General features: G+C 37.4%; 2 protein-coding genes across 3 annotated transcripts; one reads left to right on the top strand and one right to left on the bottom strand.

Moving 5' to 3' along the window:
• Positions 1-1,271: 1,271 nt before the first annotated feature.
• Positions 1,272-5,437, bottom strand: LOC131992813 (uncharacterized). Its single transcript, XM_059358505.1, has 6 exons — positions 5,042-5,437; positions 4,820-4,934; positions 3,499-3,611; positions 3,274-3,373; positions 3,022-3,143; positions 1,272-2,850 (listed from the first exon to the last, which is right to left on the bottom strand). The coding sequence occupies exons 1-6, from the start codon at positions 5,130-5,132 to the stop codon at positions 2,726-2,728; spliced, it is 666 nt and encodes a 221-aa protein (XP_059214488.1). The 5' UTR covers positions 5,133-5,437; the 3' UTR covers positions 1,272-2,725.
• A 278-nt stretch (positions 5,438-5,715) lies between these two features.
• Positions 5,716-8,468, top strand: rpl28 (ribosomal protein L28). 2 transcript variants are annotated; one of them, XM_059358507.1, is made up of 5 exons: positions 5,716-5,736; positions 6,249-6,336; positions 7,654-7,777; positions 8,078-8,196; positions 8,329-8,468. In XM_059358507.1, the coding sequence occupies exons 2-5, from the start codon at positions 6,256-6,258 to the stop codon at positions 8,416-8,418; spliced, it is 414 nt and encodes a 137-aa protein (XP_059214490.1). In that variant the 5' UTR covers positions 5,716-5,736; positions 6,249-6,255; the 3' UTR covers positions 8,419-8,468. The 2 variants fall into 2 exon arrangements, with proteins under 2 accessions (XP_059214490.1, XP_059214489.1); XM_059358506.1 differs by lacking the exon at positions 5,716-5,736 and adding an exon at positions 5,798-5,820.
• The last annotated feature ends 3,703 nt before the right edge of the window (positions 8,469-12,171 follow it).

The raw sequence follows: 12,171 nt of genomic DNA, 5'->3' as shown, positions 1-12,171 counted from the left end.
GAGATGTGCTAGTCTGGCTATGTAAACATCAATTTCTGTCACTCTACATAAGTCATCTGGTATAACTGATACAATTGGCTAAGAGCTACGTACAGACGCTTTTGATAGACATTCGTAGCGCCCAATAAACGGCTCTGAAGGATTGTAAACCACGCCTCCCCTACAGAAAAATGAATAGGTGGTGGCCAGACTAATCTCATTTGTGATTAGTCTGACGTTAGCTAGGCTAGAGGTCCTGTAGAATGAACCTGAAGTGGAATTAGTGACTGGAAACAGACAGTTTAATTTTAATTAATTTTTTAATGTAATATTTTACTGTACAGTAAATATTCAAGTGTATTTTATTATGAACTTCTACAGTGAAAAGTCCTGTAAGTTTGTGAGAATATACCTGAGGTCCTGTAGAATGAACCTGAAGTCGAATTAGTGACTGGAAACAGAAGTTTTATTTCAATTAATTTTAAAATAATGTAATATTTTACTGTACAGTCTATATCTAAAGGCGTTTTATTAAAAAAAAAAGTTCTGTTTATATCATGCAATTAATCTTATTTCCATATTTATCTGATATTTGGGCCTGGTTGTGTAACACTTTATTCTGAAAACTGAAAACCGCAAGTTGATACAACAAATACATTTTTGGCGCGACGCAATTTGATTATTTCACGTGGTGTGTTCATGTAAAGTTAATACTTCATCTCCTCTCTGCAGGTAAGAGTGTTATACTGAAAAAAAAGTGAGAAAGAATAACGGTAAAGTGTTTATCCTTTGTGTCAGCTCGCTTGGAGCAAATTTATGAATTTACCATAAATATCAGAATACGGGCGGACTACATCATATAGGGACGGCTGGTTTGACTACGGAGAAGCCGTGACGGCTCACTTGACCTCAATTTATATCTCCTCTCTGTAAAACAATGGGGGCTGCTGAGTTTTTGGGGGAAATTGGATGTTTCTTGGTAAGCCAAATAAATAATACAGTTATCAACCATCGTTATCAACACACCCAGACCGTACTCTGTCCTTCACAATAAAGTACAGTACAGTAAATAAAGATGTACTTTTAAGATCGTCGCTAGTGTCGCTCAAGCATTCTAACTGCTTTCTCTCATCAGTCACGTTTGTATTGTAATTAGACATGATTACAATTAGACAAATCTCCATGTACATAAATTAAATTTCACACGTAAGATTGTTAAATGTATGTATATTTTTTTAAGTAATATTAACTTGAACTTTGAAGAAAAATTTACAAGTGGACAATTGTGGCAAGTTATTGTCTTTTTCACTGGTAAATGCTTTAACATAAATACACAGGGTCATACATTTTGATACCTGCTTACAGTATAGTAATCTTAGAAACTGTTGTGTTTACGAGCAATTGTTAGCTGTTGGCTTACCTGTCCGCCGTTGTCATCCTGTTATGTTAACGTTACTATGTAAAAAATATGGTGGGATAATGGTGCCCTGGACAAAGAATGAAGTCAGACCCCTTCATGTGTGTTTAAATCAGAGTTTCTCTGTTTTTTTGTTTACAACAAACAAAGTTGTATTAGCTGGCGCTGTGCTCAACTTCTCACAACTTCACGGCAGCGTTAGCACCATTATCATAACCGCCAGCTCCTTAACCGCTACCTTGTGCGTGTGCAGCCACTTAAATATAAGCATGTGTCATGTTAACAAATTGTTTTGACCTATTTGAGATATTTCAACTTCAAGTCCATTGTTTATATATAATCTGCTGTATTTTTCCAATGGCAAAGACATATCAACAACTTACACTTACATCATCATTTAAAATACAAAACAATATCAAATATATTGTTGTGTATGACTGTTGGCAACACTTACATCATTCTTTCTGTAAACATATTCATCAATGAGACAATGGATTCCTGGGCACAGACATGCAAATGCGCCACCATCTTTCCTACATAGATACTTTATAGGTGTTTAGCCTCTTGTCATTGTTTTGTTTCTCTTTATGGTCATGTTGCATCTATTTGTAGTTTGTGTTTTATGTCACTTTGTCATTGTTTTGGTCTTTTTGTATTTTAACCTTTTTCGTCTGTTGTTTTGTGTCTCATTGTGGTCATTTTGTGTGTCTTTGTAGTCATTTAGAGTATCTTTGTGGTTGTCTTTCATGGTCCTAAATCTCTTTGCAGCTGTTGGTTTGGTCTCTTTGTAATTCATTTGACGTTTTCTTGTAGTCGTTTTGAGGCTCTTACTGGTTTGCTACGCGTCTCTTCTCGGGACATTTTTCAGGTCAAGGCCCTGCACACTTTGGGCCCCTTGGAGACATTAGATTTGTCCAGTTATCCATACATGCATCAAACAACAATGATTCCAGCGTCCTTTTGTGGAAGTTTGTCTCCGAGGTGAGACATACTGATTAATAAATATTTTTCATTAGACACTGGCACTTATGTTCAGTCCATTTATCTGAGAAAGACTATCGTGTGTTAGCAAAGTGAAAACCCGTATTAGAAAGTGGCAATATCAATTTGGGCTTACTAAACTCTTCAGCTATTTGCAGTAAGTCTAGTCAAACTCTCTGCAGTTTGCTCAACAATCAGTATAAAACACAGATAGCTTATACAGGCGACTTGTATGATCTCCTTGTGTGACGTGCCAACTCATCCCAGCGTTATATTATTTAAGTTATTCAAAGTCATTAATTTATTAATTTCCTATTCTGCGTGTAAAATGTTGTTTTCCTCTCCTGTTCACGTAGAGAGAGGTTGATTCTGAGTGTCCAGTGCTGCTTGTGCTTTCTGAACAGCGACTTCCAGCATCGTGTGGTCACTGATCAGCTGTTGGAGAGCAGCTGGTTCCATCTCCAGTAGCATACCTGCAAAATAGATGCAAAAGAGTAGAACCAAAACATTATTAAACATTTAGTCTTTATCTACACTTTACAAGGCCTGTACCTTGAGAAAAAATATCAATTTTGATGATGTTACATCTAAGAAGAGCAATTATAGTGATAGGGAATGCCACTGCAGACGGAGTATGAGGTCACCTGTAATATCATTTGCATGAAGTGGATCCATCTCTTCCACCAGTGAGAAGATTTTTTCTCCGAGCCTCTCTGTGTCATCAGCGTCCGAAGTGTCACTTATGTCCGTCTCCTCCATGTTCTGTCTGAAGAGAGGCAGCAGGAGCAATGTTTTAAAGAAGTGCTTTAGCTGCAATTTATCAATGAATACTGGTTCTCTTTTTAATCTTTCATTTTGTAGATTTGAATTAAAGGTAACAGTGGTAAGTCACATACTCTTTAAGTGTCTTCAGGGCGAAGTTCACCTGCTCTTCCAACAGTTTTGGATCTGAAAGAAGGTTTGAAACTGCATCTTTGTGCTGCTCCAGAAGCATTCCTGTTGAAGAAAGAAGAGCAAACCATACTTTAATGCGTCACACACACGAAATGTATTTGCATATATTTGCAAGCATGGCCATTTACTGCATAATATTTTGTTGACTCACAGGACTTGTTGATTACCTGTGATTTTCTGTGAATAGCCGGTGTTGTAAACATCCACCAGCTCAAACAGCTGCTCCCCCAGAGAGTCAGAGGATGCAGACATGTCATCCTCGTCCTTACATGTTCCTTTGCTGCAAAGACGGGCAGTGACGTGAGAATGCACACCTTTTTTTTCACTTTTTTCACACAGGTTTTTTACACCCACATGAACTCAATGATGTGCCATTTTTTAAGAACCTGACATTCACTGACAGACAGCATACACATCTATTAACTGTTCCTTGTTCCAAATAATAATACTCCAAATACTAATGACTTAAACTTGGTTGTAAATAGCTGATGTTGCCTTTGTGATAAAAGCTGCTCTTATAAAGACATTTCCTCAGATAGTTTAATGGTATAATACTCTTCATTTAGAGCTGCAACCAGAGCTAGACTGACTGAAAATAATCACCAACTATTTTGACAATTGATGAATCAAAATGCTTTTCTCTGTTTTTTATCACATTAAAATGAATATCTTTGGGTTTTGGACTGATTAAACAAGACAGAAACTGGGATAGACCTTGTTCACTGTTTTCTGATGTTTTTTGTCGAGAAAAGTCGAGGCAGATAAATTTCAACAAATAAGTTGGAATGAAAATAGACTTTTTTATGTGGATTGTTTACCATTTCCTCACCAGTATGCAAATGCAACCAGAGAGTATACTTATAAAACTGAAATTAATAATATTTAACATTCATAATATTTAACATTGTCGTAACGGCATAAATCATACAGCATATATACTGACACAATATCGGTCGATAAATATTAGACCACCCTTGTTTTCTTGAATTTCTTTGTCATTTTAATGCCTGGTACAACTAAAGGTACATTTGTTTGGACAAATATAACAACAAAAACAATTCATAATGGTTAAATCTTAGAGCTGGTATCTAGCCATTTTCATTGGTTTTCTTGAGAATGATTTTGGTTATTATCAAGAAAACCATGGAAGATGGCTAGATATCAGCTCTGAAATTAAACTCTTATGAGCTATTCTTGTTGTTATCATTATATTTGTCCAAATACATGTACCTTCAGTTGTACTAGGCATTAAATTGAAATAAAATAAAAATAATTGATTGAAACAAATTGAAAGGGTGGTATAATAATTTTTTTCCCATGACTGTATCTGTCTTGCTCTAAAATGTACCCTAAGCAGCTTGATACTATATCATTCCTCTACGGGGAACTACTATATCTGGCGCAGAAAATATGACTTATGAGGACTAACATACTATCCTAAAACGAGACTTTTAAGCATGATGGACAGAGTAGATCATGTTGCTGTACCTGGGGTCCTGTGCCAGCTGCAGGGCTCGGAGGGCTTTCTCCAGAGCTGCTGTCAGCATGGCCTTGTCCTGCAGCATCTGACTGAGGACAGGACCTGGCAGTTCCAGCAGCATACCTGGAAAACACAGGCACCCTTATGAACTCTGGTTTTATTTTGTATTTTCAAAGATCCTATCACAGAAATATCTTTATAATGTCATGCAGACATGCAGGTCCCCTTACCTGTGAGTTTTCCAGCATTTTCTTTGTGTTTGGGGAGAATCAGATTATACAGCTTCTCACCAAGTGTCTCTAAATCTTCTGCTTCATCCATGTTTGACTTCTCACATTAAGACACAACTTGCAGGTGCCATGTTACACCACACTGTGACTTTGCAGTGAGCAGTTTTACAGAAGACTTTGCCCTCTGAGAACTTCTTGGTTCACATCTTCAAATCACATCAAACAACATCAAAACCACAGAATCTGAGTCCAAATAAATGCTGATTTCTTGAAGTCTTATTTGCTCTGTGCTTCTCCCCTACACGCACTCATGTTATACTGTTAAATGTAAATCCTGTGTTTAATGTAAAAGCAGCTGATATTTGTACATTACATTTTGACGACTGTCTGTAAACACCAGGCGCGCATTAATGACGCCAGGCGCTGACAGAGAGCGGTAACGGTCGTGTTCCTCCGCTGGTTTGAGGTTAACTAGTACTCCATAAAATCACATTCAACATATAGTAGAGCGTCATAATACGATTAGGACCAACACTGAAACGGGATTTATGATCCAGCGTGTGTTTTAAACATGTTAAAACGTGTGTTCAATGGCCAACGTTTTCTAAATGAGTAGCCGTATGTGCGCAGTGATTTGTGACAGAGGCTCCGTAAAGCGGTTTCCGGCCTCTCCGGTCCTCTTCCTCCGCTAAAAGGTAACGTGGTCGCCTCGGCAGCTATCAGCCGCTCTTTAAAGTGTGTTATTTTTGATCTCCTATTTGTGTTTAATACCCCAAAAAGTGAGCTATTATTGTTGCGTTGGTTGTTGTACATCCCATGTGGCAGGAAATGTCCCTGTATAGTGAAGGGATGTAAAGATATATTGGTGATCACGTCGCCCATGTTGGGCCTCGTCGTGCTTCGAGCTGCGAAGCTAACTTTAGCTAACAGTGCTTCAATGTAACAGTGCTGTCTTTTCTCGATGTGTGTGCAAACTTTAAATGTTGTCAGTATTGTCGGTTTTTATATAACACTGGCTAATAATCTCAGCGCTTAAATGGTGGCCAAGTTCTCCTGACACCAAGTGAGCACGTTGAGCTAACGTTTAGGAAAATGGTAGCAAACATGAATGACGCCTGTCAGTTATAAGCGGTGGTTGTATGTCTTATGTCTTCATCTGGAAGTGTATGTTACACAAGTAACACTCCTATTTCTCTTGTTTGTCCAGGTTCATCATGTCGTCCCATTTGCAGTGGATGGTCATCAGGAACTGCTCCAGCTTCCTCATCAAGAGGAACGGACAGACCTACAGTACTGTGAGTACACTGTCTTACTGCATCACCTGTTTCTGTCTCTCTGTTTAAACCACCCGATGGACCTGACCTGTGTCCCAGCTTAACATTACATATGAGTTAGAACCAGGGGTTTGAGTATCTTTAGTTTATTATGAAGATCCCCATTAACTGCAGTAAAGCCACAGCTATTCTTCCTGGGGTCCAACAGCATCAAAAATACAGTTAAAAACACAACTTAAACAAATAACAAGTGAGCAATATGCTTCACCTAACAAAACAAAAACAGAGTGAGTGTTTCCACTTCTTAACTGTGCTTCATTCATTCTTTGTTATATTAATTGTTCACATACTAATCCATATTACACACATTTCTACATATCATATGTATACATCATTACACAATCTACTAACACATAATATATTATATTGTGTATATACATTCATTCTACAGCATATACTTTATAATAACACATATCTATAGATATATACTACGTACATATAAATATACCATGTTTTCATACTTTGATAAATACTGTTTCATTAATATTTTGAATTGCTTTATGTTAGTGGTGAGTTTGATATTAGAACCAGGGGTTTGAGTATTTAGTGTGATCACACTGGAAAAGTGGTGTTGTCAAAGCCTGTATGAACAATTAAAGTAGGGATGCACAATGTAGATCGACAACACAAACTTTTATTCATTCATTTATCATTAACCGCTAATCTGAACTCGGGTCACAGGGGGCTGGTGCCGACCTCAGCTGACATTGGGCTAGAGATGGGGTACAGGTTCACTATCACAGGGCTGACACATGGAGACAGACAACCGTTCACTCTTATTCATTGCTTTGGGCAATTTAGAGTCACCAATTAAACCTAGGCTGCATGTCTTTGGACTGGGAGGAAACTGGAGGACCCAGAGAGAACCCACACTGACACGAGAAATTTCAAACTCCACAAACTCCTCTTATATAATGTCTTGGTCAAATAATTAAATTAAGGCAGATAATAAGAAGCTAAATTGATTTTCATATGTTTTACAGCCATATGCTTTCCGGTCTATAAAAACTTTTGTTTGAGATATTTAACATATTGACATGTTTGATTTGACAGAGCAGCTGAAATCATTTAATTAAGTTGAATTGAAATTATCAGGAAAATGCCCTATAAAAGCCAAAGTATGATTGAAGTGATTCTTTGATGTTCTTTACCAGAAAAAAAACCTTTTAAAGGTCAGAACTTTCTTTGTTGTGTTAAGAGGGATGGCAGTTAGATTTGGTTTGGTCAGATTCATGAAATATTAATATTTCCATGTTGTGCTTCCCATTTCTGTGACAGGAGCCAAACAACCTGAAGTCCAGGAACTCCTTCCGCTTCAATGGTTTGGTGCACAAGAAGACTGTAGGTGTGCAGCCAGCTGCCGATGGCAAGGGTGTGGTCGTCGTGCTGAAGAAGCGTGCAGGTAAACATCTGACAGTTTCCATCTTTGGAGAAAAAGTGATAAAGAATTTATTTATTGCATGGAAAAAAACTTACTCTTACTTACTCTGTTCACAAGCTGTCTGATTCATTTGAAGCTGACAACTGAGATTTAGTTGCTTGTGCTTGGAGAAGCAGAAAGACAAGAAATCAAATCGACAGTTTTAGGTGGAAGAAATTTAAATGTTGTTGCCAAAATATTTATTTATTCTGCAACCTCAGACTTTTTGCGGCCCACAGCTAATGAGGCAACATTGGAAATTAAACCTTTTTTTATGCACAGGCCAGCACAAACCTGCCACCTCTCACGAGAAGATCACCATCAACAAGAACTCTCGCGCCACCCTCAACAGCCTGAGGCACATCATTCGCAAGAACAACTACAGGAAGGACCTGCGCATGGTGAGTTTAATTTCTGATTTTGAATAACAAATGTCAAATTATGACTTGGCTGCCCTGCACGTGGATCCTTTTTTATTTGTTGTTTATATTTCATAGGTTTCAGAAACTAATTTGAGTCTCTTGTTTCCCAAGGCTGCCCTGCGTCGTGCCAGTGCCATCCTGAAGAGCCAGAAGCCTGTTGTGGTCAAGAAGAAGCGCACCAGGGCTGCCAAGACAGCATAAAGTGATACACATGATAAATAAATAAAAACTTCTTGTTTGCAAAAAACACACTACATTGTCACGTGTCTTAACTGGCCCATATGTTTATTTATTCTATTATATCCAGTGTGCAGAATTTGGTTAGAAGTAATTTGGTTTGTGTATTAATGAGGTTATTCCTAAGTATTTTCTATTGAATAATTGTTAGTTGTTCATAGTTTTGGGTTGGATTGAGTCAGTGTTAAATTAATTTGATCATTTTCAGGAAGCTCAAGCCTCTTAAAATTATTTTTTCCTAATTTTTCTACATATGTCAGTTTGATTGTAAAGGTCTTTGATTTATATTCAATTGAACGCCATTTGAACAGACCATAAATGCCTTAAAAGCAGTCCAGCTTAAAAAAAGAAATGTTTTTGCAGTATGTGCCCTCTGCTAAATTATCTCAGCACAGTTTTTTAAAGTTTAGTTGAACTCTACAGTTATACAGGGAATATAACTAAAGCAAAGGGTTTGGTATCCTCCTGACCTCACAGCTCTGATGGTGTGCGTGCTGCACTGATGAGCTGCAACTAATCAAATAACCAGTATTGATTGTCTCTGCAACCTGCTGGCATGTTTCTTCCGTTTTTACCCACGTTTTTGGGCTTGATTTTAGACATGTTCCTGCAGAACTGAATGCTTATATTTGTTTACACGGCAGATATTTAAAACATTTTGATTTGAAGTAGATTATACTGAAGCTAACAGGGCTTCTGTTGCTGTAGTCACAGCGACTGCTGATGTGGAAACATCGGATAGATTTTAAAGCAGCCCACTGGCAGCTTTCCACCCATGGCTTTGGAAAGACCGAACAAACTGTTGTCACCTCCCCTTGTATTAAAGCTGATAAAGTATACTGCAGCAATCATTTCTGCAGCGAAGCTCATCTCTTTCACATGGGATTGGGACGTACCTGACTGTGAGGGACGGCCTGGCGTCTGTGAAGATGTGATAGAGGCTGTGGAGGTCGCTATGAGGGGACTAAGGCCGGTGCTTTTCTTCATGCCCTTGGCTCTGCTGGTTCTGCAAAGTCGAAGCTTTGAACTGCAGGATACAATTCATGCACTGATTGAGGAGAATATCCACCTCCATGACCAGCTGGAAAACCTCACCCAAGCCCTCAGGCAACTCAAACGGATGCTCTGGCATCACTCAAATGGTACAGAGTCCTTTCACATCTATACAGTATGAATACAAATATGAGTAAAATTGATCTGTAAGTATGTACTCTGGTTATTTAATAGAAAAGTTATTCAAGGCAAGGCAAGTTTATTTGTATAGCACCTTTCAACAACAGGGCAATTCAAAGTGCTTTACACAAAACAAAAGCATTTAAAAGAGACGTATATAAAATGACAATCAAATATAAAAATGTAAAACTAAAAACGAGCAGAGAAAATATTTAGGAAATATTCAAATATACATTTTTTTTAAATTGAAAGCGAGCTGGTGCAAAGAGGTACAATATCGGGCCCAATTACAATCTGACATTTAACAGTATTCAAGATTTACCATATTCAAACATATGAGGCACAGCAAAATAATTCCAACAGCAAATATTGGTTTTGCGTACATCACATAGATAAAAATAAAAGTTTTATATATAATATATGTAAGGCTTCATTCATTAAACTAAGGAATACATTTTTAAAATGTTACTTTTTATACATTATTTTTTAATTAATTTAATTTAATAATTTAATGAATGTAATATTTGTATTATTCAAATGTAATTCATTTTTTTTATTTGTCTATTTTTTTTTATAAATATTTATTTGAACTTTTATCCTATTATTCTACTATTATTTTTACTCTTATTTCTATTATTATTCATTGTGCACTGCTTCACATAATGCCTGTGTTTACACAAATAAAACCTTTAAATTTAAATCTGAAGATTCAGAATTTCTACTTAAGGTCCTCTGGTGCATTGTGGGCCCACTACTGAAATGCATGAGTTTGAATGAAATGTTGTATTTTTATATGCCAAGGTCAAAACAGCTGTTGACCTCACTCTCATTTCCTGTTTGTGTCTCTTTTCTCTTAATCCTTTTCATGCTGTCTTCATTCATCCATGTCCTCCTGCAGCTTTTTAGATGTTCAAGTTAACCCAGAAGAAGACTAAAACATTTATGTGAGCTTTTTCGTGTGTTTTTGTGATTAATACAGACCCAGATCATCATGAACACCATGAACATCACAATGAGGATGCCCAGCATCTGTGGGACGAGTGGTCACAACATGGTGCGTGTGTGTGTGTGTGTGTGTGTGACGACATGGTGGTCCCCTCAGCCTGCACTGCGCGTGCAAGTTGTATCAGAGCCCATACCACTAATTGGCATTGATTTCATGGCCATGGAGGCTGCAGTTAGGCTTAACCCTTTATCGGGCGAAGAACTATATTTGGTAACTTCAGTGGATATCAATATGGGGTCCCCATGTCTCTCTGTTTGGTCGTAGAACCACATGGATTTCTTCCAGCTAATCAGCAAAGATCAGGCTACGTCACAGACAGTGACACCATGACATTTGAGAATATTTCGAGGAAAAAAATTGCAAATTTACTAGATTAAAGTGGCAAATCTACAAGAAAAAAACTCGCAGATTTAAGAGATTTAAAGTTGCAAATCTGCGCAAAAAAAGTCGCAGATTTACGAGAAAAAAGTGGGAAAAAACTTTTTCTTGCAGATTCACCACTTTAAATCTCATAAATCTGCACCTTTTTTCTTGTAGATTTGCCACTTTAATATCGTAAAGGGTTTTCTCAAAATATTACCCCCCTCCCCTTAGTCCGTATGTTTTTTTTATACATTCTGGCTGTATGTAATATCTTCCAATATTCTCTAGGGTTGAAATTTGGAATTTGCAAGTATTTCAATGAGTGCCCTATTAAGGGTTAAGCGTCATGTAAATTAAATGTTAATGAGCCCTGCCATAAACAAGCCTTCTCGCATATGTTGCACACAAATTATGGTTCAAGGAGCTAAATGCTCTCTGCATGAGATACTGTGACTGTATTTCTCTTTTCCTGACAGGCATCAGTGCAGAAACCCATCACCTGTTGGAGCGTGCCTTTTGTGGACACGACCTGCACGGCTCAGCTGCTCCCCTCCGTGATGAAACAACCCTCCTGCTGCTGCTGTTACCCTGCTTCACTCTGCTGCTGCTGCTGCTGAGATATTTCTAGGCTACATTAGCCACCGAAGAGCTGCACAAAGCTTTAGCTGTTGTCTGTGTCGCTCAGTTTTTGTTATGTTTTGTTTTTTAAAGTAAATTTCAGAGTTAAGTAGTAAAATATTTCATGTAATTGGGATTATTCAATCAGATAACAAAAAAATAAGTAACTATAAGAAGCCCAGATGACATTTGAAAAAATGCAATTAGATTATGATGTTTTTTTCTCATAATGTATTTCCTCCTCTCAGGTTGACAGGGTGGTAGTTTTATTATTGTGGACTTAAATACTGGTTTTATAAAGATTAAAAAGCAAGAGCAAATTCCTCCCTGTGGCCTTTGTTTAAAACACATTAAGCAAGGAAAGTTGTATAAAAGAAACAGCATACCACATGTTGTAGATTGTTTGTGCCAGAACTGTTTTTTCTAAGAGTAATTGTATTTCACTCTAAATACAGAAACATAATATTTGTAGAACTCAAATTGTTCAAATCAAATCAAATCAAAATTACTTTATTCATCCCCAAGGGGAAATTCAGTTGGTCTGGTAGAATCTCTGT

This window comes from Centropristis striata, chromosome 19, assembly GCF_030273125.1.
Source record: "Centropristis striata isolate RG_2023a ecotype Rhode Island chromosome 19, C.striata_1.0, whole genome shotgun sequence".
Lineage (NCBI taxonomy): Eukaryota > Metazoa > Chordata > Actinopteri > Perciformes > Serranidae > Centropristis > Centropristis striata.
Note: the sequence above shows the minus strand (reverse complement) of the source record. Positions and strands in the feature narration are given on the sequence as shown.

Bases quoted from the DNA above. Each gene is read 5' to 3' on its own strand.
- LOC131992813 (XM_059358505.1), bottom strand. From the start codon at position 5,132: ATGGATGAAGCAGAAGATTTAGAGACACTTGGTGAGAAGCTGTATAAT. The intron at 3,144-3,273 runs GTATGTGACTTA...GCCTCTCTTCAG, and splicing joins GCCCTGAAGACACTTAAAGA to ACAGAACATGGAGGAGACGG. The intron at 2,851-3,021 runs GTGACCTCATAC...TCTATTTTGCAG, and splicing joins TCATGCAAATGATATTACAG to GTATGCTACTGGAGATGGAA.
- rpl28 (XM_059358507.1), top strand. From the start codon at position 6,256: ATGTCGTCCCATTTGCAGTGGATGGTCATCAGGAACTGCTCCAGCTTC. The intron at 6,337-7,653 runs GTGAGTACACTG...TTTCTGTGACAG, and splicing joins ACGGACAGACCTACAGTACT to GAGCCAAACAACCTGAAGTC. The intron at 8,197-8,328 runs GTGAGTTTAATT...TTGTTTCCCAAG, and splicing joins ACAGGAAGGACCTGCGCATG to GCTGCCCTGCGTCGTGCCAG.